This window comes from Topomyia yanbarensis, chromosome 2, assembly GCF_030247195.1.
Source record: "Topomyia yanbarensis strain Yona2022 chromosome 2, ASM3024719v1, whole genome shotgun sequence".
NCBI lineage: Eukaryota > Metazoa > Arthropoda > Insecta > Diptera > Culicidae > Topomyia > Topomyia yanbarensis.
Window position 1 is genome coordinate 304,255,352 of NC_080671.1, and position 26,486 is coordinate 304,281,837.

Here is a 26,486-nt window from a genome sequence, read left to right on the forward strand (position 1 = left end):
GTGGCATCACTGCCATACCAGTGAAAACAGAAAAACAATCCTCAAGTAGTGTGCGTGCAGTCTCTATATATACGCAATTTTCATTCCTCTTTTATATACTTTCTCATTTGAACTGGTTGGAACACAATGGAAATAGAATCGCTTTGACAGATTGAAATCAGCTGGAAACAGTCTTATTTACTTTGAGAACCGTTCGAATATTGTGAAATGATTTAGAAGAAATTCTCGTGAATATCGTAAACAGACCTAACAATAGCGAGATGGCATCAAAAGTAGTTGCTACAGCGACGGTTAGGGCAGTTAAAAGGAAACTTTTACCCACAAGAGCTGCACTCATTTTGGTAAGAAAAGATTCGAAATATAAGTAAGAGGACCTATCCCGAAACATTGAATTTTCCTACATATGCGTTTCAGACACCCGCTGCTGTTACAAGAATTAAGCATCTCCTAGACGGAAAAACAGAATACGTAAGAATACCGATTCTAAGTTTCGACGTTCCTAATTTTTTTGCTTTTCGACAGATTGGATTGAAGGTGGGAGTTCGTCAGCGAGGTTGTAACGGATTGTCTTATACGCTTGATTACGCTACTACCAAAGGTAGGAACTGTTCCAAATATTATATAACAAGTCTAATGCGATTATAAGCGATATACTAAATATTTAATATAAATGTGATTGTTAGAGTTTTTTGTGCTAGTTTATGGAGATTATTTCACTAATTTACTTATAATCCAATATAAAAAAGTTTTGATTATAGACTAATATGTCAAAATGTTTTGGTAGCTAAAATGTTACTTTTTGTATGCATTTCGATTTATTTTTATTTTTTTTCTCCATATATGGGTTAGTAAAACAACTCGAAGGATGTTGTGTAGAAAAATATGTGGTTAATATTAAAGATCTAACTCGAGTGAAGAGAATACATTATAGGCTGTTAACCTCATTCCAGGAATTGATTCATTTTTAGACATTTTAAAAAGAAACCGGATGAACTTAGATGGTCCTCGGGAATTTTCATTATTGAGGACACGTGCCAGTACTAGGCTACGATATGTAAATTTCAAAAGAATCCTAGCGATATAGGTACCAAAATTATTGGAAGTGCCTGTTTTTATCGTTACGGGCCTACATTATGAATAAACCCCAAAACGGTCATTTCCGTTCTTACGAAAATTTGAACCGGTTACATACGTTACAATTTGTTATAAACCCACCCAGTTAAAACATAACTTATTAATAATTGCTTAACAGTAGCAAAATTCTAAAACCATCACTCTCTGCAATATTTTAAAATAATCGATTATTTCAATTAATCCTATCTCTGGACATTAATCGATTACAGAATGGTTGGTGTTAAGTCAAATCGGACTAATTCGCAAAATCTTAAAAAAATAGATAATGATAGCACTTGATAAATAATTTCATCAGCTACATTCGACTTTTACCAGATTTGAAATATGTCACAATGAGCAAGATTTATGTCAAAAATGTATTTCAAGTTAACGTACTGCGATTGTATACTCGTTTTTCTCGAAATGAATACAATGACACTTAGTCCGGTCTGACTTAACACCGATCATTTGCAACTATGTGAAAAATAATCTTTTTGCTATTAATCGATCAACCAAAAAATGGCACTATTTGACTAAACCACCCAGCAATACAGATTGGTTTGTTCCGAAAGTATACTCAAAAGGTGCAGCTTCTTTATTGAAGGCTATGATGTGGAAGCCAACGCTCGCCAAAGGGAATATTTAGTTCTTCCATGAAATGTAAAATCTCATTTTCCGTTTAATTTTTCAATAATATGCAAATGAGCTTAGTTGAACAATCTTTAAATTAATTTTACTTAATTGAACAACGGCTAGACCGTGCAGATTTGAATTTTTGGCTATTTTACTATTAACTATTACTACTGTGACCTGTTAAAGGTGTTTTTTGTTGGACACATAACTGATAATACCATCAATCCGATTTTGCTTCTTTTCTATCGTACCTGATGTTCTCAACTTTATAATCCTGATAAAAAAAATCATAATCAGGCAGTGATCACATGTGGTGATATTGGGGCAATGATCTTTTTCTAGCACATTATCGCTTCAGAGAAAATCACTAGTGATCTTAACATTGAAAATGTCTTACTTACACTATCTGGGGCACGGTGTCATTCTAAAATCTAAATTCAAATGATGTCACGTTTTTGCGTCACTATTTTGAACGCTAATAACTTTATTTTTGAACGGATTTCCGTCTGGTTATTAGCAAAAAAATCGGAATTACCTGAAATTATGTTTTATTGCTACATTGTTTTTGTATTCCAATAGCACACTAATCACAAACAAGCAAAAATGAATAGATCTCGGAAAACGTGATAACTCCCATACATCAGTCAATCCATCCCGAACAGAGCCGTCAATAGGGAGCACCTAAGCAACTCAATCAGATACGGGAGGCTATTTATAGAGGTACCGCGTGCTCGTTTGCGTCAGTCTTTGTTCGATTTTCGCACGAGCAGGACCTGTACAATAATGTCCGGACGATACGAGTCGTGTATATACGATGGTTTGCAAAGTTGGTGGATAGGGTGGCCTTTGGTTTGAACACTGCAGGGTGCGTTATGTTTGTATGCCGATTTATTTTTATGATTGTGTGCGCGTTCTGTTAATAAGACGCCAAAAGTTTTTGGTGGTGGGTGTATACGTAGGGTAATGAGCCTATTGGCACGCACGTTTTATATTTCGAATTTACGTGATGTGTTTTTGGCACTAAGGCATCTGGCATGTTTCTGTATGTTTAAAGCACGGGTAAACTTAATTGGATTTGCATCAACTGAAATTCGTGGTGTGTTGAAGATGTTGGTGGGTGAGCGGGGGTCTATATTAGAGTAGCATCCAGAATTGATTTTTGTTTCTAAAAGGTTAAATTGAAGCGAACTTTGGTTGTCAACCTAAAAGTAAAGCCATCTGACGAAGAGAAAACATCGATTAGTTTTTATTCCAGGTTTGCAAGCATTAGTATTTTATGTTGTTCGAATTCCGTAGGACATATTAAGCAGCCTAGTTTTTATCTAAGAGGTTCAAAGCAAAACTGGAACGGAAACAATCACCCTGCGTTTTGTTCTATTATTTCAAATATTAAATCTGGTATACGCTACCGATTTTTTGTTGCTTCATTTGAAACACGTTTGGAATTTCTGTGGTACAGTTCTAGATTCATAATTGTGACAATTCTATAATGTAAAACTGAAAATTGCAAAACAAGAACATTAGTATTAGGAAGTGAATTTTTACTATAATGCCGTATTAAATGAACATTTTAGAAAAATATGAATTATAGAAAATTTAATTGGAGAATAATATTTCATATTTCGTTGCAAAACCAAATATTTAATTAAGAGAGTGTGGGCTTACTCTCAGTAGAGCTCTGAGTGTATCGATTATATTTCACATAGTTGCTAATTGTAATCGAGTATTGCTAAACGATAATTGATTAATTGAAATAATCGATTAAATTAAAAGCATAGAAAAGAGCATGGTGTTGCACAAGAATTTATAATTTTGCTATTGTTGGAGAGTAAATAATAAATTATGTTTACGGGAAGGGTGTATGACAAATTGCAACCTATGGAATCGGGGAGTAAGCTAGCATGTGCCGTAACCTGTTTTTACTGAAGACACGCACGCTCTTGGAAAAGTTGCATTTTCAATGTCACCGTGGTTGTGTCCTCTACACAACCCTTTATTTTTTATGGTTGTGATCATAGCACAGCATGATCAGCAGTGATAATTATCACTGATGATTTTTGATTTTTGGTAATTTTCCCAGCACTCAATTGCTAAATAAAGCTAATCTTAGGTCACAAAAAATACAAAAGTCTGACGAGATGCCAAAAACTTGAAAATGTTATAAAAATCGAGCTATATGAAATAAGCATTCACATGACGTGCCGACATCGGGGCACAGTGATCAGCTTCCATACAAAAGTCGGACAAAACCTCAAAAGTGACCGAATTTGATGAAAACTTCGCATTGTGGCAATTTTGTGGCGCTGAGTTCATATTTGATCCTATTTTTTTGTTTTTTCTGCCTCAACATTTTGGCACTTAGGGTGGTTCGAAAATTCAACATTTACAAATATAAAGTGCTCTATATCTGAAAATCCATTTTCAAAAAATTTTGTGTGGTGAGTTTTTAACAGAGTATACATATTTCAATTGTTGATAATGCTGAGAGACATTTATAAATTATATTACGAACCCTGGGTAATCAAACATTACCATGCGTCTACTTCAGACATATCATGAAAAATTTCCTTTTTTCATACCTCGGGGTAGAAAGGGGCAAAACAAGACATTCATTTTCTGAAAGTACACTAATTTTTAAGTGTCATTAACTACAAGTGATCTTTCCGAACTGTTTCAAAAAAAGTTCAGCCATATTAAACATAATTTTAATTTAATGCGCGATTTGTTATTTGTTCTAAAAATATTGTCCCCTAGACAATATTTTTAGAAGATTCTTTTTAATCTAAGAGAAAAATGTTAAATCATGGAAACTCCAAAATAAAATTTTGTGATTTTGTCCGGCTCGGCGACACTGTGTGGGGTTTACGTCACGGGGGCTACTTTACGCCAAAATTAAAGAATGTTTCTTGAGCTTCTAGTTCAAATTTAACGTTTTATTTAGATAAAGGCAAAACATATTATTATTCGCTGGTTCAACACAAATATAAAAATTGGATGTAGGGTTAAGAGAATGCTTGCAAGTAATCATAGTAGGCGATAATACGCATACGCAAAAAAACATTGTAACTTAAATTATCTGTGATATAGGGCGACGAGCCCATTTTTGCCATGTTTCTATTGTCACCATACCCATTTGAAGCCGTTGGTTAGAGCAGTGTCTGCAGTGTTCAACGCATTGAGTCAAATGGTAGCGCAACAATAGGGGCACTCAATTGCTGTTTGTACTCAAACACGAGAATTTCACTGTTTTCAGCGCATTTGTGTTATTATACTGGTTCTTAACAACGAAGCAAAGTTGTTGATGTCAATTTTTAGGCATTTCATTGATTGTAGGCCGAGAAGTTAATGAATTAGTGAGGCACCCTGCTTAGTATGGTGAAAATAGGCACTTTACCCTACTAATATAATTATTATATAAGATGATATAGATTATTATATACTGAAGGCATGAGCTACAATCGAACCCAACGGTTCCAAACGAGCAATGTAAACAAATATGGCAAATTTAGGAAGCAACTCGTGGGGAGTATTGAGATTGAAATAAAAAGAAATCCATGTTATTATGTTTACATACGAACAGTTTAAACTTTATATACATACATACTAAATAACTTTTATGATACAAATTTTAAACATTACAAAGCTATTGATCGATTGTCTAGTCACTCATTTTAAATAACTGGTAGATACAAAGTCTGAAAATTATAAACTTTTCTCCTATTATCGTGATATTCGTCATAAATATTAATTTTGAATGGCATCAGCAATTGCAATTGGCGACAATATTGCTATTACTCAGAGGTGTGCGCCGATGCATTTTTAATCGGCGGCGGCGTAAGCGACATATTTGGCCGGCGGCGTTGGCGGCGTTACGCTGTTGGACCCTATCGTCGGCGCCACGCCGGCGTGTGTCGGCGTGACGAATATTGACGCCTATGTAACTAAAAAAAATCTTGGCAGTACAATTCCATTCCCAAATTTTCGATTTCTATTGTATCAGGCACATACAAACAGACGTTACAGCTTGAAGAACATTCTAAAAAAATCATCGCCCAGAATGTACTAGCGACATCTGTTGAACACATTGCACAAAATGTAATTCTCGCTACCACATCAAATATTTTTTTTAAACTGAAGGTCTAATAGTGCCTACCCTGCTTGCGAAATGCAAGATAATAAATGAAAGGTGGAACTATTTTTACAGTTGTAAAATTTGATGAACGAAATAGAAAAATTGTCGATGTCGCATACTACGACTTCGCATAAAATAATGATTGCAATGGACAAATTTGAAGAATGCAGAGTAACGACTGTATTTCAATGACCCATAATAATTATTTATTGTTCTATATTTGGGAAATTAAGCAACGGTAAAACAGTTTTTGTTTTCATACTGTGTTGCGTTTCGGCTTCGCCTCATCAGAAACCAACACTAACTTATTGTCGGACTAGATTAGCGCCGGCTTGACGCAAATCCCTCAAAATCAACACACACTTTGTGTTTCAATCGAACGACTGATCAAACGTGATGTCCCGTTCGAGCAGAAGTTCTGTTTATGCCGATGAGACAAAAAAAAAATATAGCATAAAGTTTTTGTTTTGTTTGAGGAAATTAATTCTTGTTGTCGTTTCATTATCTTTTGTTTCTATTTAGTCTTCTTTACCGTCGCTCTTTTAGAATCCCGCAGATATCAGGTGCCATAACCCGAGTCGCTATTAATGGCATTACTGCGCAGAAATGTCACTTTTAATGAATGTGTAAGGACACCTTTCAAGGTAGACACATCCCAGTTAAGCTCAGCCGGGAATGAGCCGGAATTCTGGCTGGTTCCAGTTCGTATTCCTGCTCCAGTGACACAACCGATTCTAGTTAAAATCGGTTGTGCCACTGGATCCCGTGTACGAACTGGAACCAGCCAGATTTCCAGTTCAATTCCGGCTGAACTTTACTGGGATTACTTCATTTATCAGGCTGGCGTTTACTTTTACTTCTTGTAAGTACAAAATCGCCGCGATGATAAAGCATATCGTCGCTGGTGTGCTATCTTATGACAAACGCCATTTTGGGGTGAACTGAGTTAGATATGCCATGTTACCAAGTTTTAAAATCTCCATAAAGTCGCGTTTTCAGAATTTTGAAATTCTGCTGAGTTACTGACATATAGCGAAACACGATTATGACAAGCGCCAATTTCTCGAGTGATCGAGTTGTGCTATCTTATGACAAAGAAAAAAGAGACAACATTCTAGGTTTGTTGGCTTGCTATAAGCCGAAAAGCTTATAGCAAGCCAACAGATGTCTCTGATGATATAGGTAATTCCTATGCAGATCAACCATAACCATTAGCTAGGTTCTTGTCTCGGGAGCAAAACTTTTCCTACCATAGTTTTGTTTCTGGGAATGGTTGGCTTATATATTCATGATTATTGAACAAATTTCCTTTTGAGATTTCCACTTGTTTTGGAAAGTATACCGAAATGTAGTGATGGATTATACAAGAAGAACATTTGTTTCGTCTAGTCACCTGTCAACAATAACATTGTTTGATATACATTGTCTCTAAATTGTCAGTGAAACCAATTTTTGTTCATTGTTTTTCCTGAATAAAGGAGGAAAATTGGAAAAAACTTTGTGTTCTAATACCATCATTTTGTAACCTGATATTGCTGCTATCGCATGGAAAAGTATGATATTGGACATAGTGATCTACAACGCATAATTTTACGAATCAGTTATAATTCATTTTTATATGAAATCTTCTGTACACATTTGTGACACGTCATACATATTTTATCATCAATACACAGTTATGACACGTATGTGAGCGACTTTGGTTTACATTTTAAGCAAAAACTGTAAATATAGTCAACCGATCTTCGCACAAATCGAGAGTTTACTTCAGAAATGATAGAAGCATCGAATGCCTTCTCCGAAAAGCTTCTAACATTTATAAATTTTAAGATATTCAATCTCAAACTTTAAAAATCGTTTTTCTCGAAAAGTGCTAAATGGCGCTTGTCATAAGATAGCACAACAGCGACGATATACGATTCCATGGCACTACATTTTCTTTCAACGTAAGATTTTCTTCTATGTTGAATGCAAAGTATGCTCGATGTGCTGAAATCATACAGATCTACACTCTGACAAAACCTAAATATACAGTTACTATCATTCATAATAATTCCACGACTTGATATTTTAGCTCCTGTTGGGTTGAAACTGATCACTAAACAAGTCTGATTGAAAATGGTCTGAGCGTATCTCTAGTTTTCGTTGCACCTGCACACCGCCAATTTCTCCAGCAGTTCCGGGGATCAACAAATTCTAATCCATTGCATACACTTAGTTAGATTCGATACACCGAATCAATTAATTTACTAACATCCTATTATGCGCTTACTCACAGATCGGCATCGTGTTGTAACTTAAGAAATGGTTGGGCACTTCGACAAGAATGAGTTTAACATTTCCAGCCCATTTTGTTTGTTTTGGTTACGTCCTATTTGTCTGTGATACTGGGCTGATGCAACTGACACTGAAAATCTTTCCTGAGTGGGGCTAGATCACACGATGAATAATTTATGAGACTAGAAATCTTACCCTCTGCATCACCACATCAGTGCACCAACGTCGCGAAAAGTCAAGATCACTCTGCCCAACTATTCTTCAAGAAAAAAATTTCAAAATAAGTCACGATTCAATCAATGATAAATAAACCTCATATTGAAAATATTTTTTGTGTTTTTACAAAACTAGTTCACGCAAAAAAAAGATTCCATTATACTCAAATGTTTAGTAGGTGGTTGTATCTGAATATGTTTAATATTTTTATGATTCTAGTTCATAACTTGATGATACATTGATTTATATTAACTTTATTGACTAAAAAGTCAAGAATTGAACGATGTGCACTAGGGGCAGATCACTTGTGATGCATTTTTTAAAATCAGCTAAATTAAATGCATTTCTTTCCATCAAAATAGAAATTCATAATGTATTTTGCGTTGCGTGCAATATATTTTGCGTTGCGTGTAAGACGTCAAAACCGTACAAAAAATTAGCTCTACATTCAACAAAATGTCTAACAAAGTGAATCAGCGTAAGACGTTTGTTAAACAAACTTTTCTGCGAGGGAGTGCAAAGTTGATGCAAAAATGGAAATTAAATGCATTTTTTTCTAATTTGATGCAAATTTGTTATACATTTCTAGAGTGATCTGCCCCTAGGATGTGCAACGGTTTTCGTAACTTCTCGTCGTGTTATCGTGATATTTTAGTCTTGAGCTTCGGATTTTTTAGACAGAGTCACTTGTCTTATAGTTTTCTTAATTATTTCACGGACATGAATTGTGGCTAGGTAATGTATTTTTGGTGCTCAGCGCAGTTTCATTTAATTCCGAACATTACACCGAATCTTAACAAAAGAATAACAGGGTTACAGGTCCTAGTAGTTTCCTTGAATCTAATGCTCGCGCCTATGAGACTCGTTGCTAGCAGTTGTACACAATAGCTCACATAGAAATTTCAAAACCAAAGAGCAGAGCGAATAATCCATGAACAATAGTCTGAGTTCCTTGTAATTGTAATATAAGTATATTAAGATTATGTGAAAGATTTATTACTTTATGAACTATATCATGAACAGTTTCACGAACTCGACTTGTGAACATATTAGGTATCAACTATATCTTGAAAGTGGAAGTGTTTTTTTTTTTAATTTGTGGCCCATTCCACAAATGGTCAATTGTAACTTATATGCTCGCAATCACAACCAGTTGACGAAGCAAGAATGGATCCATGAGTTACATCCCGAGTATCGATTTTCGAGAAAATATCAAGACTTTGTTAATTTTGTGATCTAATTCACAACCACTAATACCAAATATTCGGACCATAGACAATGTTCATAGATTTGTGGATAAAATTATGAGCCAATGATTTTCGAGTTCGCGAATTGTCGGCGTGAGAAAAAAGCGTCGGCGGCGCGCCGCCGGTCTACCTTTCGGCGTCAGCGTTTGTTGAAATTTACCGGCGGCGGCGGCGTGGCGCGGCGGCGCACATGTCTATTACTCATCAGCTGTATTTTCGATATATCCTCTCTAGTCCTACGAAAAACATTTACACAGGCTCAGTTACGTGAATCAATGCGTTTTCGAGTTTTTTTTTGTTTTTTTTTTTGACACGGCTCCATGCGTTAGCATAACTGAGCCGTGGGTCTTTTATGATTTTTACAATATGTAAAAATTAAAATTTACTTTCATGTGTCCATCGGGTCTTGTTGACACAGCTTGCTGCTGCGTGTTGATATCCTTTTCTTTGGTGGTGAAACATAGGGTGCTCCGTCTGCCGCACCTTGGGGGTCATTCGGTCCGTCTTCTCTTGCATTTTCGTTCACGTCCATGTCGTCATCGGTACTGCATTCATGATGTTCACGGTCCGATGTTCTTGTTTGTTTCTTGTACTTACGGGTCGCTGTTGTAAATCCTTCGTCGTCGATATTTGATTCTTTATTGCTAGTGTTGATTGTTGGTTTAGAGGTATTTAGTGTAATCGTTGTTACTTCGCTGTTTGAAATGGCAGTTGGTTTGGTGTTGTTTACTGTTGAGTAGTCAACAGCAACACAGTTTACCCGCAACGGGACATCCTCTTGCTTTGCATTGTCACTCATTGTTTGTTCACGCTTCACACACTAGGTAGAAGGAATCCATTTTTGCCTTTGCAAATAGAAGTATGAGACGTATGAGTATTTTGCAAAATATTTCTCAAAAGAAATTCGTCAAGCATTCATTAAAACATCAAGTCACTCGCTATTTACACAAAACTTCTGGTTCCCCAAACTAGTAGTTAAAAAAAAACTTGGTAAACCGTTCAACCAAATTCACTGTTTTTCTCTCCGTATGTCTTTATATTTAAAACATCGTCTTTGTAAAAACGCTATAGTAAAAGTGTGTATTGAAGCAATTCATTGTGGAATTACAGAAAGGACAGTGTAGGCGAATGGCCTTATGGTTTTACCTTACTAAACAAAAAAGCTCCTTAGTATATCGGAAAAGGACATCTCATCAAAAATGGGTAAACTGACCTGCCCAATAAATATAACAGTCCCATTCGCCTGAAATGCCTTTGCACTCCGGAACACAATAAAACCACTTTTAGAAAAATACTAAAACAAGGTTGTCTAATTCATAAGACTCAACGAAAAAGTAAATCATGAAGAGCGTTTTTCTCAACTTGTTGTTTTTCATTGTAGGGCTTATTGACTCTCCAAAACAAGGTTCTTGGATGCGTGGTACGCAGTTCTTGAACATTCCCTTTTATTTTTACGAGCACGACATTCATTTTCATTCACACATAACCCTTAACAATAAATCAAGAAGTTAACGTAAGTTTGGCAGCGACTTTACCCAAATTTTCATTTCTTTATATGGGACCATTCATAAATTACGTAACGCAAAAATTGCCCAAAATTGACTCCCCCCTCCCCTTATGTAACAAATTGTCACAAATTTCTTCTTCCCCCCCTCCCCTGTTACGTAACAAATTCCAAGAAAAAAAATTTTTTCTTCGAAGAAAACATGTTACGTAACGATCTAGTTAACACCCCCTCCCCCTATGTCACAACTTGTCACAACTTGTCGTACCCCCCCCCCCCTAAATGCGTTACGTAATTTATGAGTGGTCCCTATCTCATGTTCAATCTTGATTTTTCAAAAGTTCTTTTCACTGTCTTTGGAGGTACTTCTGCTATATATAAAACATCAAACAGTTTCAAACTTGAAGTTGCGTAATCGTAGTTCTTGAGTGTCCTATTTTTGGCGTAAAGTAACCCCCGATGACGGTATGCGTAAAGTTCATACATCCCTACAACGATATTTCATCTCCTCCTAGTTATATCTAGCTTCAAAATAATTTACTAAGACTTTATACCTTCTACAAAGAATCTGCGAAAATAGTTGTACGGTATGGGGCGAAATGAGAATGCAAAAATGAGCCTATGCATTAAATTCCGAAAAGTTATCTTTATGTGAACGTTTTATACCTGAAGCTACTACGAATGATAAAAAATAATATTTGATCGTGAACAGTACTTACAAAGAAATCATTTTAACAAAACTTTTTTTAATCTAATAGTTCTGAAAAAGTTGTTAAAAACCTCTACCACGAATTTCCTAAGAAGAATATGCTGCTAAATCAATAAATGATAAGAAAAACCTGTTTTAATCCACCTAGCGGTGCAATTGTGCCTTTCTCATTTCTCTAAACTATGGCACGGAGGATTTTTATGTTCAACATACTTGTGGAAATGTACATTACATTCTTAGTATACTTTGCACTTATACGCAATGGCATGCCAGCCACGAACTTGATGAGCTACGTGTTGACGGTGAAACACTTGAAACAAAAAAATATCATACTCCATTAGCCTAATCAGCATTAGATCAATGCTATCTGCTTGCTAACTCATTTTGTCATGCGGGGGTGGGTATGTGAGGAGGACGAAAGTCCCATGAACGAACGACTCCCCAGCTTAAATTGGTATGCTTTGTGATATAGTGGTGGTTTAAAGATGATGGGGTTGAAAGGGAGGGGTATGAGGGCTGGATGGGGTGGTGGTCTGAGGGCTGATTTAAGGAGATTTTTAAAGGAGGGAAGTGAACAGTAGAGGGGGGGGGGGGGTGTAACCCCTCTCCGTAAACCATCAACTACGCCCCTGTTAAAATCCAGAAACCTTATGCGAGTCGAAAAAAAATTTATTTAGGATTAGGTTAACGTTTTTCAGAGTGATTGCATAACCTTTCTATATGAGAAAGGCAAAAATGTGCCAAAATCCAAAAAAGTGAATCGCCGTCAAATTTTTTTTCGAGTTTGCATCAAATCTCGACGTTTCATGCACCTTGAACACATTTAGCATCAAAAATAAAAATTCTATTTTTAATTTTTCCTATAGTTTATATGAGAAATTTCTGTGTGGCCGCACTCTGAAACCCGTAATTCTGGGACCAGAATTCCGATCGATCCAAAATTCAATAGCAGCCGATGGGAAGGTTGCACCTTTCATTTGAGACTAAGTTTGGGCAAATCGGTCCAGCCATCTCTGAGAAAAATGAGTGACATTATTTGACACATACGCACATACATACACACACACACATACACACACATACAGACTTTTTCCGATCTCGACGAACTGAGTCGTATGGGATATGACACTCTGCCCTCCGGGCCGGGATTAGGTTAACGTTTTTCAGAGTGATTGCATAACCTTTCTATATGAGAAAGGCAAAAAGATGGTTGACTATTGTCAGAGACATAACCGAAGTGAAGTAGAATACACTTTAGGCTGCTAATGTGAATGCTACAATTTTGACTATCTTCTGATAAGTTATATCAAAACCAACTATTTCGTTATTTCTAATGGAATCGATGTATGTGTACCGAAATATCGGTACACGTACATCGAAACCTAAAATATTCCTACATATTTATCCTCATATGGTAACCGTGAAAATAGCATTTAATGAGAGTGAAACAATTCATTTGGCAACAGTAGAGAATCGTATATACTTGTACCGTTATTTCGCTATTTCCATTAGAAATACCGAAATAACTTATTTTAATAAAACCTATCAGAAATTAGTAAAAATTGCAGCATTCATATTAACAACTTGAAATGTATGCTACTTCATTTCGGTAATGTCGTTGACATTACCGGCCCATCTTTCTAATCTAAAAAAAGAACAATTGTTTTGAAAACCTAATAACTGCATAACCTAAGACGATTTAAAGCTACACTTTTGTGAAATCTCGACAAAAAAAACAAAATTACGTGTTAGTCCAACGAGCTTTTTGTCCCGTTGTTGTAGTGAATTATTAAAATTTTGAACATTTTTCAAAGCGTTATGATTGTGATTACAGGGAAATGTTGGTTGAATGATATTTGATAAATTCTCCCAATTAATGTTCTATAGCTATGACTATGATCATATTTCCTTAGGAGGCGCGTTTTACCCCATGATTTAATAAATAATATGCTCGAACCTTAACCAAGCAGATATCTTAGAGTGAAGTTTTCACAATAATGGAGCTTTTCACTTGCGTAGCCGCGATATTCACAAACAAAATAAGTGAAATGCACATTGCGTCATTTAGCCGCACATAAAATAAGCCGGGCTTAATGTGGATACAATTAATATGTTTTAAGGAAAGTGTGTTTATAGCATGATGATATGTAAAACTTTTTCTCTGTTTGCTCCGAGGACCGAGTATTTTAAGTTTCCCCTGGTAGTCTAAAATAGCTCTATAAACCCGCAAATAAACTTTCCGAAGTAACTCGTATCAAATCATCAATCAAAAATCATAATGTCAGCATCCAATAAGCCAACACCATCTCCTTTACACAACGAAACAACCAGTATGCACTACGGCTTGCCAGAGGAAACACACAGATAATTTCACCACGGTGCAATCTGGAACGCGCGCCGTGGTGAATTTATCTGTACACGCACCTGACGCCACAATAATTTAAAGAACAAGAGAGCGCGGTTCTCGCACTAAACCACCCCATCGTCAATCCATTTATTCAGCTCTGAAAAAAAAGCTTTCTGCTTTTTCTATGGTGTGTCATCATTGTATCTTCAGTGTATGCATGAAACTGGCACGTCATTTCATGATTAGAATGAAATACTATCAGCGCCTAGCGACAATCATGGTATCTATTACCTACCATCAAAGAATGTGAGCTGACATGAAACGCAGCAGCTGCTACGCTTACAACGTCAGAACACAAACTAACGAATTTTTCTTGTGTTCCCTTTTTATACGCGTCGCAGTTCATTCGATGAAAAAGAGGCAGTCCCAGCAACGCTTGCTTTTTGAGCGAATTGTACCGACCAATCATGAAACGGGACCCCTATATTGAAACGTTAGAAGTATTCTACTTCAAAAAATTAATAAAATTATTTTAATTTTTGTTATAAAATATGACTGTGCTGCGACAAGGTCGTTTAGCCTCTCAAGATTTGTTCATATTACCCCACAAGGAAAAAATAGCAATCCAAAATCGGTAATTACACACAATGATTATTTTCAAAGAAGACTGAATATGAAGAATATATTATAATGTACCAATGGGGACATAGTTATTTGCGTTTCCTTGACTTGTTAATAGTCTATTGTTGTGCGAGTTAAAATTTAGATGCACAAATGAGCGATCGAAATTAAAAGTCGCAAGGATATAACATGCTTCGCAAAACCCGTTTCAAACATATTAGAATATAAAAATCGGAAATAAACTTCAAGCATAAAAATCAGACAGATAATTCTTCAGCATAAGAATCGCTTTAAAAGTTCTCACCCATAAAACTCGGCAAGGGTTAACCTCCAGTATAAAAAACGTTTAAAAATAATTAAATCGCTCGTAGGAGCATCCGTATATCTTGATGTTCAAGATTAAAAGTCGGCTAACAAAAACTACTTTGTAAGAATCGGGTGTATTTCTTTCCGATTTTTTTACTGAGAGTTTTTTTACCCGACTCTTACAAAGGAATGTCCTAGTCCGATTTTTATGCTTGAAGTTTATATCCGGTTTTTATATTCTAATATATTTGAAACAGGTTTTACGAAGCATGTTCTATCCTTGCGACTTTTATTTTCGGTCGCTCAAATGAGGGCATCTGCGATGGGTTTGAATCTACGTGCGATGTACCCGATGATTTGCAATTTCTAGGTTTGTTAGGGTATGGATAGAGTTCAACTTTCCATCTTTATGCAATGCGTGTTCGTGCTTGATATGTTTGTAAGTGCGTTTGGATCAATCGAATATGTATTTATTATGTTTTTTTTTTTTCATAAAACGTTTATTTGACACGGCATTTGCAAAAGCTTTTTTACGCCGGGGTTTTTTACATAACATGTTACAAAGGTTCTTAAGACTATCACGTTATAAAAAAAATTCACTTTCTAATGCTAACACTGAGGATAATCATCATTTTGAATGTTTTTAATTATACTCTATTTTCTTGAATTTCATTGTAAACCTATTGATAGTTTTTCTGTAATCTTTGTTTATTTTTTTCTTTATTTATATCGTTTTATCTAACTTAACTAACTGCGAAGAAATCTAAATTGTTTGTGGGTAGCAGGGGAAAAAACTAGAAACATTGTGGGGATAATTATATTTGAATATTTATTGTTTTCAGGAAATAATAAATATGGCTCATGTATGTAAGATCTCGTAAAGCGAGGATATCACGAACAGGTACATAGGGTGGTTTTCTTCTGGCTCGTAAGGAGTCTATTAATTGGGATCTGGCTTCACGATATTCAGTGCAAGACCAAGCAACATGTTCAATGTCTTCGTAACCCTCTCCGCAAGCACATTGATTATCTTCTGCGATCCCAATACGGCGGAGATGCGCATTCAACGTATAATGGTTGGACATGAGTCTAGACATCACACGAATGAAGTTTCGACTTACATCCAACCCTTTGAACCATGCCTTCGTTGATACTTTAGGGATAATTGAGTGCAACCACCGTCCCAGATCTCCATTGTCCCATGATGTTTGCCAACTAGTAAGCGTCCTCTGACGAGAAGCGCTATAAAATTCATTGAAGGCAATAGGTCTTTCATAGATGTCACCGTCCAGCGCCCCTATTTTGGCTAAATTATCCGCTCTCTCATTACCCGGTATGGAGCAATGAGCGGGAATCCACACTAAGGTAATTTGATAAGATTTATTTGTTAATTTAGTTAAGTATTCTCGTATCTTCTTCAAAAAGAACGGAGCGTGATTATCAAGCTTTAATGAGCGTAGTGCCTCAATTGTGCTGAGGCTATCTGTGAGGATGAAATAATGGCTCGGAAGTAAAGTATCAATGATTTCCAGACTATAGTGAACTGCTGCTAGTTCGGCTGTATAAACGGAGGCAGGTTCTGCAAGCTTGAAAGAGATCGAGGTGTTATTGTAGAAAATACCGAAGCCAGTGGCCTCATTGATTCGTGACCCATCAGTGTAGAACATTTTATGGCAGTCAATGTGTTGGTATTTACTTATGAATATTTTAGGGATCTCCAGAGAGCGCTGGTGATCCGGGATTCCACGAATTTCCTCTTGCATGGACGTGTCGAAAAATAAAGTGGAATCGGGAGTATCTAGTATATTAACACATGTCAGAACATAACTAGAAGGCGTTATTTCTTGTGACATGTGATTGAAGTACACTGTCATGAATCTGGTTTGGGATTGAAGCTCGACAAGTCTTTCGAAATTTTCAATTACAAGTGGATTCATAACTAGAGCTTCCATTTCCCGACGGTTTTCAGCTTCCCGGGATTCGGGAAATAAATATGAAATTTCCCGGGAAATCCCGGGATCCCGGGAATATGGAAAAAAATTAAAAAGTGGATCACTTTCTTGAAAACGAAACGTAAAATTGAAAAGTTTTCATACTCGTTTGATTGCATGTATATCTGTCTTAAAAGCAGTTGTCAGAAGATGCTGATTGGGTGGAGTACACATCACTGAATCATTTGATAACTCGTCACTTAGTTTGCATAACATCAGCTTCTTTTAAAGTTTTTTCTTGGGTACATGTACAACTTAAATTTGGTATTAGAATTATAATTGGGACGATATACTAAACGCAGCTGCTGGAGTTAATGTCCAGAATTGGAATGCGTATCAGAACATTTCAACTTCAGAACAACTTAATGCAAACCACCTTCTTTGGTAATCTTGAATGAAATGATTGAGCTGCTTCAGGGTAGTGTGCAATTATTTTCGATTAAGTTAGAAAACATAATATATGGAATCCATTTCCGTCACATTAGGATCAGCATCATTGAGAATTAAGTATGAATCAAAATCCAGCAAATAATGGACGAAATGTGCAGTGATGGGTGAAGTCTACCATCGATTTCCTGTTACGAGCGAGTATCTATCAAAATCTGAATTTCTTGATCTTAAGGTATTTCAAAAATTCAGCGTGCGTCTTTGAAAGCGACTTTCAAAGAGTTTGAATGCGAATGATATGACATGACATGACGGATACAGCATTCTGTATTACTTTTTATACATCCAAAAATTTAAATATTCGGGCATGCAAAATTCACGATAAAGCAGATATTACAGTTCCGGTAAAACAAATTACACGAAGTATGCATTCGATGAACCGACCAAATATTTCTGCAGATGCTCTAGAAACATTTCTTATTTTAAATAGCGTTTGAGTTAAGTACAATATCTCTACAAACAATTTTTAAAACAAACAGTGATTGATTTTTTAAGAAAGTAACACTATTTCCATAACTAATTTGTGTTTACAGGCCCTTTCATTTAAGATCTACCTATTAAAATGAACTGTTAAAAGAACTGTTAAAAAATCTGATCAATCGGCTCATCGGTTGCAGAGATATCTTGCGCTCCGCTAACGCTACTGTAAGGAAATGCTACGGAACAACGGCCGGCAAATTCATCCATTTTTGCATGAAAATACGCACATTCTTTAGCAGTGACTTGAGTAAGACTTGGACTATATACTTGAAAAGTCACAAAAAAAATATCTGAGAGCTTAAACTATATATTTCATTGATCTGCAAATCAGTTGAAAAAGCAAAATTTGCAACCACTACGCACCCCAAATGTTGACCGGTCAAAATATTTCCTACAGAATTTCATTGGCAGAACCTAAGCCTTTTGGAATAAATTAAAAATCTTTTTCCCGGGATTCCCGAATCCCGGGAATGAGAAAACATAATTTCCCGGGAATCGGGAATCCCGGGAAATCAAAAAATCCCGGGATTCCCGGGAAATAAATTCCCGGGATAGAAGCTCTATTCATAACCTCACATCGTATAAGTAAACGAGAGGAGAGATCCCAGAATCGATCTTTTAAGGGAAGAACTCCCGCTAGAACTTCAAGAATCATCGTATGTGTCGATTGCATGGAACCTAAGGCGATTCGTAAACAACGATACTGTATTCGTTCCAATTTAATAATGTGAGTGTTTGCAGCTGAACGGAAACAGAAGCACCCATATTCCATTACTGAAAGTATCGTTGTTTGATACAATCTTATCACGTCACTTGGATGAGCACCCCACCAAGATCCGGTTATTGTTCGGAGAAAATTTATCCTTTGTTGGCACTTCTTTATCAGATACCTAATGTGGCCTCCCCATATACCTATGGAATCGAACCAAATTCCGAGATATTTAAAGGTCATGACTTGGGCTATCGTTCTACCAACCAACTGAAGCTGAAGCTGAGCTGAATCACGCTTCCTTGAAAAAAACAACCTGTTTTCTCCGTAGAGAAATCGATGCTTAACTTCAAAGCCCAACTTGATAAATTATCCAAACTATCTTGCAGTGGTTGTTGTAAATTTATAGCTTTTGGTCCTGAAACAGAAACCACGCCATCATCTGCAAGTTGCCTTAGAGTGCATGGGCTGACAATACAATTATCAATGTCATTCACGTAAAAATTGTAGAGAAGGGGGCTTAAACAAGAACCTTGTGGGAGGCCCATGCAACTTATTCTGAATGTTGCCAAATCGCCATATGAAAAATGCATGTGCTTTTCTGACAATAAGTTGTATAAATAATTATTTAATATTGGTGAAAGACCACATTGATGTAGTTTCTCGGAGAGAACATCAATGGAAACAGAGTCGAATGCTCCTTTTATGTCTAAGAACACAGACGCCATTTGTTCTTTTTTACGTAAGCTAGTTGGATTTCTGACGAAAGTAGCGCCAGACAATCATTCGTTCCCTTTCCTCTCCGAAAACCAAACTGGGTATCTGATAGCAAGCCGTTCGCCTCAACCCAATTGTCGAGACGTCGTAGGATAATTTTTTCCAACAATTTCCTGATGCAGGATAGCATTGCAATCGGTCGATACGAGTTATGGTCGGAGGCTGGTTTTCCCAGTTTTGGAATGGCGATAACTCTCACTTGTCTCCAGTCGTGCGGGACTATGTTCTGCTCAAGAAGCTTATTGAATAAATTCAACAAGCGTCTTTTTGCTAGGTCAGGCAGATTCTTCACCAAGTTGAATTCAATTCTGTCTGGACCCGGAGCATTATTGTTGCATGAGAGGAGTGCAATTGAAAATTCCATCATTGTCAAAGGCGAATCTATGGAATCGTTACTTGTGGGAGCATCGCGAATGATTTTCTGCGCAGGAGCAGAATCTGGACAAACTTTCTTAGCAAAATTAAATATCCAGCGATTCGAAAAATCTTCGCTTTCATTAGTTACGTTTCGATTCCTCATTCTTCTGGCTGTGTTCCAAAGAGTACTCATTGATGTTTCTCTTGAAAAGCCATCAACGAAACGTCTCCAATAACTAGACTTTTTGGCACGACGTATACTGTCAAATTTGTTTTGTAAAATCGAATAATTTTCAAAGTTTGCACGTGTACACCCTTTCTGTTTCATAATTTCTTTGTAAGCAACTTGCTTAGCTTCATATGCATCCGAGCACACTTTGTCCCACCAGGGATTAGGAGGCCGGCTGTTCATTATCATACCAGGATTGCATTTCGTTTGGGTTTGTTCTGCTGCTTCAATAATCAAACCCGCTAGAAATTCATATTCTTCGGTAGGTGGTAGCTCTTCCGTCGAAACAAGAGAAGTGGAAATTAAAGATTGGTATTTTTTCCAATCAATATTTCGTGTCAAGTCATAAGGGACATTGATTGAATTCGTGAGGCCTAATTCACTGTTAATTTAAATAACGACTGGCAAATGATCGCTACCGTGAGGATCAGGTACAACCTTCCACGTGCAATCTAACCGAAGTGATGTCGAGCATAGAGATAGATCTAATGCACTTGGTCGTGCGGGTGGTCTGGGAATGCGTGTTGCTTCGCCTGTATTTAAAACTGTCATATTGAGCTCGTCACAAACATTGTATATCAAAGAGGATCGATTATCATTCAAGAGGGAACCCCACAATACTCCGTGCGAGTAGAAGTCTCCCAGTATCAGCCGCGGAGCAGCCATGGATTCCACTACCTCAAAAATCTGACGTTGTCCAATTTGAGCTTTGGGAGGTATATATATAGAAGCGATAGACATGTCTTTGCCTTTAATATTCGTTTGGACAGCTACAACCTCAATGCCCGCAAACAAGGGGATGTTAATTCTATAGAAAGGATAGCACTTTTTAATTCCTAGAAATCCCCTAGAATTCAATCGCTGCAAGGATGGGCCATTGAGCAATCAGCTGCTCTAAAAATGTTCTAATTGTTGGGAGGAACGCTAAAAGTATACTTTTTAGTGGTTCAGAAATATTGAATGCTTTGAAAATCCAATCAACAATTTCAATAAACCTATCCCCGGTTAGATCTCTCCTTCAAGGATCGTTTAATTTTCTCCTCCCGCAATTTATATATGGGACATGCAAGGAGCTCGTGTGAAGTTTCTCCGCAATGTAAACATTTTTCTAAGTTTTTATTGCATGTATCCTCTTGATGAGGCCCCCCACATTTGCCACACCGTACCTTATTGGAACAGTAAGTGGCTGTGTGGCCAAGCTGTTTACAATTGAGGCAATTCATCACACGAGGGATGAAAAGGCGAACGGGGAGACGAATTTTATTAATGAGAACATGGCTAGGCAAAGCAGACCCAGCGAAAGTTACACGAAATGAATAGGATGGTCGGTAAACTTTATATTCACGCGTGAAGAGTTCGCAGGCTACTATCTCGTTAGCTTGTCTAATGTTATCAATGCTAACTCGAAGTTTATCTTTATTTACTTTCACGATCTCTGTAACAGCAGAAAATCGTGAAGTCAGATCCCGTGCAATTTGCACAAGGTTTAATGGCTTTCCTTTCCGCCTGAAGAAAACCTGCCAAGGTCCAGAAGACCCTTGGGGGTATAATTTTATTCTAAGGGGAGTTGAGGGAGGGGGATCAGAAGAATTTTGCTCTTGTGAAATGGAGGATTCCATCTCACTATCCTCCATCTCGCCTACCATACACAGTAAGTAAATTAAATACTAACACTAGCAAAATTATATTAAAATCTACCTGTCCTTCGAAGAGTTGCAGATTCACGCTGTCTCCCTCTGTCACGCTCGGGTTGAACACAGCGCAACCACCACTACCAAGATGGAGCCGCTGTTTACCTGTGGGTCCAGGGGTATTTCCTTACTATGCAGCGTCGCTATGTACACAAATACACAAAAGCCCGTTTCTGCACTAGCACAGATGAATAAGTGATGATGAAGCGAGACGCTTCACCAACAAGATGCAGCTCTGTCTCACTTAGCGCCGACTGTATGCAGCGTAACCACTACCACCACCAAGGTGGGGCTGCCGCTTACCTGTGGGTCCAGAGGTATTCCCCTACTACGCAGCGTGGCTAGGTACACAAATACTCAAAATCCCGTATCTGCACTAATACGGATGAATGAATGATGATGAAGCGAGCCGCTTCACCAACCAGATGCAGCTCTGTCTCACTCCGTCGCAAGCGCCGGTTGTATGCAGCGCAACCACTACTACCACCAAGGTGGGGCGCCGCTTACCTGAGACTTCGTTGCCTTCGCACCAACACTCGCTTATCGCGTGGTACCACCACCAAACGACCGCTCTCGCAGCCAACAATCCTGCCTGTCTCCGCACCAACACGGCATCAAATACTGACACGGTACACAAGCTTCTAGCCTATTCACGGCTTGCACAGCCTTGGTTGCTACAACCAATCAGCAAACACAACCTTTCAAGGCGAAGGCTAAAACTGTTATGAATTTATTATGTTTTAGCAAGTAACATTGATTTTTACTTTTATTGGTAATAATTTTGTATCGGGTCGCTTATTGCATGCATTTTTATTAGCATTTTTATGTTTATGTATGCCTCGCGTTGATGAGATGAATGGAATATAGGTAGAAGTCTCACGGCGGTTTGTATGTTCCTTTTTTGGTATAGGAGACGAATCACTATGACAAGTATTTAGATCTATTGTGTATGTACTTAGTAGCTTAAGTGTTATTGGTCCACAAATTTGATATTTCGAATTTACGTACTGCGTTTTTAATGTAAAAATTGTGCATTTCTTTGCTATTATACGAACAGTATCACAAAATTAAAGTCTATATTCGAACTTGTTGTTGATTTAGAACACTGCTTTTTGGTATAAAATATCATTTTTTTAAATTTCAGATAAAATGGACGAAGAGGTAGTACAAGATGGCGTCAAAGTTTTGATTGACAAAAAGGCTCAATTATCGTTATTAGGTATGTTATGTTCAAACTGTTTATTTGGTGTAACTGTAGAATTTCAAATTGTTTATGATTTTATTTCATCACATTTAAAATATAAATTAATCTGCAATCGATTGAGGAAAGTATTGGCCTGCGAAATTAAAAATACAGAAAATATCTTCGGCTTTCAACATTGATGTTCTTTACGAACACGATATCATTGCATGTACCTCCATGTGTAGTTGCTTGTGATATATCAGAGATCGAACGAAGCATAAGACATTCATTCCTGAAATGAACAAATTTCATATTTTTATGTTTTGGAACGTCTATGTTAAAATCTCTAGAAGCAACCATCGGAATATTTTTCCAGGCGTATACTGCCCATAATCGCAAGTCAGTCCCATATTCAGTCGGATTCCCTATCTACATGGGGCTGACTTGCGATTATAGGCAGTATAGAACTAAATGAAAAATTGCTTTTCTTTTATTGTCATCTGGCGAAGAGCAGCCAGCATTACCATTACTCTGCCGTTCTACGCACAATTGTTCCATGTTACTTTTTGAACATTTTCATTTTTTTTTCATTAAACAATTCTTTTTCAGACATATTTTCAAAGAACACACCCAAATCATACAGTTTGTTTGAAAAATTCGTTAAAAATACCAACGCTGTTTGTCCCATTCCTGAAATTCTACGCATAATTGTCCCACTAACAATAAATCCAAACAAAGTATATAATAACATAATTACGCGGCGCCCAATTAAGAACCACATTATGCTAGATTCTGGGGACTGAAAAAAATTGTGGACAGAGAAAGTTTCAGTAAAAAGAGATGGGTGCGATTTTAATAAGTGCGGTAGTGAGATCAATCCTGTAAAGTTCCTCATCACTGCCATCGCTTCCAAATACTTACTACATGACGAACGCATCCACTTCTGATTTTGATGTAGCCAGAAATCTCCTGACGTGCACTTTGGTAAACAAAAGGAAAAATATACATCATTTGTATAGACCGTGGTAGGACTGAATTTTCCAGTTTCCATCTGATTTCTCGGCATAACAGTTCCATTTTCTAATGAAAAACTGGACTGTTTACATTGGAAACGTTGGCTCTGAACGTAATTTCAGACATAAAGCTTTAATTATTGCACTGTTTTTCTTCAGATTGTTATTATAATTTACATATTCAATCGCGTTTTTCGCAGTTGTCAATTCGTGAACATGAGACAATTGGGCGTAGGTAGGTTATTCCAGATTAGTGTAACTCTTTACGCCACCAAACAGAAAAAAACGAGAAAATTTATATTGAGTCTATTCTTTGGCTACCTGATACATTACAACTCTAAGCATACCTACCTAAAAATTTAATATTTTTTGTATTTAAAAATTTAATATTTCACATGTATTTTTCAAGGTACCGAAATGGATTATGTAGAAACCAAACTATCGGCGGAGTTCGTGTTTAACAACCCAAACATCAAAGGGACATGCGGATGTGGAGAATCTTTTAGTATTTAAGATTTGATTTGTAATGTTTCGGACTCAGTAGAATAATAAATTTACGTAGAATTACTTAAGTCAGGCGATATAGTAGTTTTTGGTATGTAGATATGCTGTGCTATTAGTTTTTGGTAAGTAGATATGCTGTGCTATTAGCTTGTCATAAGTAAACACAATGCTGTACATACTATGTTGAAGTATTTGACCAAATAAATCCAATGTGCTATTTAAATCGAACATGGATTTTGTGGTGCGAGTTGGAATTTTGTTTCAAGTATCAAGAGAATTCTAGAAAAGTCTTGTTAACTCTGCAAAATATAGATAAAAAATGTATGTTGTATATGAATAAAATAGTGCCACTAAGCCTCTAAACAGGTCTTTTAATCCACATTCATAAATAAAACAATTTCATAGACTAAGAGAAGTGATCGCGAGCTTATTGGATCCAGTAAGGGATCGTACACAAATGACGCAGTTTTTTCCGACGATTTTCGACCCCTCCTTCCCCCTCCTAGGATTTCGTAATCAAACTTTAACCTCCCTTTTGTAAATAACGCAGCATTTTCCAAGACCGCGTAACGCGGGCGTCCGATGAAAACATCAAATATGTTTTTTATGATTCATGTCCTTACAACTAGACTCTAACTAGAGTATAGAATACATCAGCGTTGCGAACAGTTCTATGACTTTAAAATCATGGCGGTGTACAGGGTCGTATAGGTGGAAAAAACCTCAAAATTTTATTTTGGATTTTTCATAATTTAACAGTTTTCTTTGCTTGTAAACAGTTTAAACAGAGCCTTCTCAAAATATTAAATCTTGAGGGAGAAAGTTCAATGTTTTACAGAACTTCAAAGGTGAAAAAGAGGATGAATTCTGATAAAACTATATCCAGTTAGTTAAGATTCCGATTATGGTCGAATTTATTTATTTGTTCTTCCCTCAATTCGTTGCGAAAATTCGATCAAAAAGGCCCATTTTCACCTAAAAGATGCTATTTTTTAAAATTTTACGAAACTGGTTTTAAACTGTGGAGTCCCGTTTTACAAAAATCTTTTCACATTGATGCAGTAGGAACCCCTTAATCCCTGCCATCTTTTTATTTGTTCTGCTCCCATGCCCAGTTCGTCGGGATTTTTTTTGAAATCATAAGGAATTACAAATTTTTTTTTCTGATTTCCGATTTTTTGCAAGAATTTCTAACTCCTTGAAACTAAAAAGATTTTAAATTTGTTTTTAGCGGTTTTCGTTTATTTTGACACTAGATGGTGATGTTTCAGGCTTTTTTAGACATCTTCGACAAAAAAATCGATTTTCATCATTTCATGTACTCTCTTTGGAGTTTTTCGAATATTGTGAAATCAATATTCAAACGCCGCACCACCTTAATGATGTCCGATTGAGCTAAAAAAATGCATAGATTCCTTTTTCGATGTAATAAGCATTTTATGTAACACTTTATGCGAATGTTTAAGATGACCATTTTCATTGATATGACGCTGTAAAGAAATCCCTAATAAAAAAATTATACACGAATTTTAACCCATATAGTCCAACGATTCCACATATTGTTTGGATTATACCCTGAACAGGTCGTTAGGCTCTTGGATCATAAGATGTTTATTAGGGATGTCATTTTCGAGTTTATGTCAATGTATAAAACATCCATTGACTCTTGATAGTTTTCTTTCAAGAACAGTAATAACGTAACGTTAACGTAATTTCACTTCCTCTAAGGGTCCAAAACTGTTTGAGTAACCTATTAGAAAATAATTGGTCAATAACCCGAGCGCACTATTTTCTGGTATCATGTCAAAATCTTTTTATTAATTGATTATTAATACCTCATTAAGGTATTAAGCTGGTACTGAAGAAATATTCTTCAATACCTGCTTAATATCTCAAAGAGATATAATATTTTTTAGTATTATTGATGTATTCCAGTAGGCGGAGGTCAGCTATTTTCGTCCCTTATCACCTATTTTATAAGGTGATTCACCGACAGTGTT

The 26,486-nt window shown here is 36.6% G+C and overlaps 1 protein-coding gene across 1 annotated transcript; it reads left to right on the top strand.

The window, feature by feature from the left end:
- Positions 1-143: 143 nt before the first annotated feature.
- LOC131683437 (iron-sulfur cluster assembly 1 homolog, mitochondrial) lies at positions 144-24,849 on the top strand. Its single transcript, XM_058965421.1, has 5 exons — positions 144-341; positions 415-468; positions 523-598; positions 22,931-23,005; positions 24,392-24,849. The coding sequence occupies exons 1-5, from the start codon at positions 261-263 to the stop codon at positions 24,493-24,495; spliced, it is 390 nt and encodes a 129-aa protein (XP_058821404.1). The 5' UTR covers positions 144-260; the 3' UTR covers positions 24,496-24,849.
- The last annotated feature ends 1,637 nt before the right edge of the window (positions 24,850-26,486 follow it).

What these genes read in the sequence shown, in the direction of transcription:
- LOC131683437 (XM_058965421.1), top strand. Translation starts at nt 261, where the DNA reads ATGGCATCAAAAGTAGTTGCTACAGCGACGGTTAGGGCAGTTAAAAGG. An exon ending in CAAGAGCTGCACTCATTTTG is followed by an intron (nt 342 to 414) that starts GTAAGAAAAGAT and finishes TATGCGTTTCAG; the next exon opens with ACACCCGCTGCTGTTACAAG. An exon ending in TGATTACGCTACTACCAAAG is followed by an intron (nt 599 to 22,930) that starts GTAGGAACTGTT and finishes TTTAAATTTCAG; the next exon opens with ATAAAATGGACGAAGAGGTA.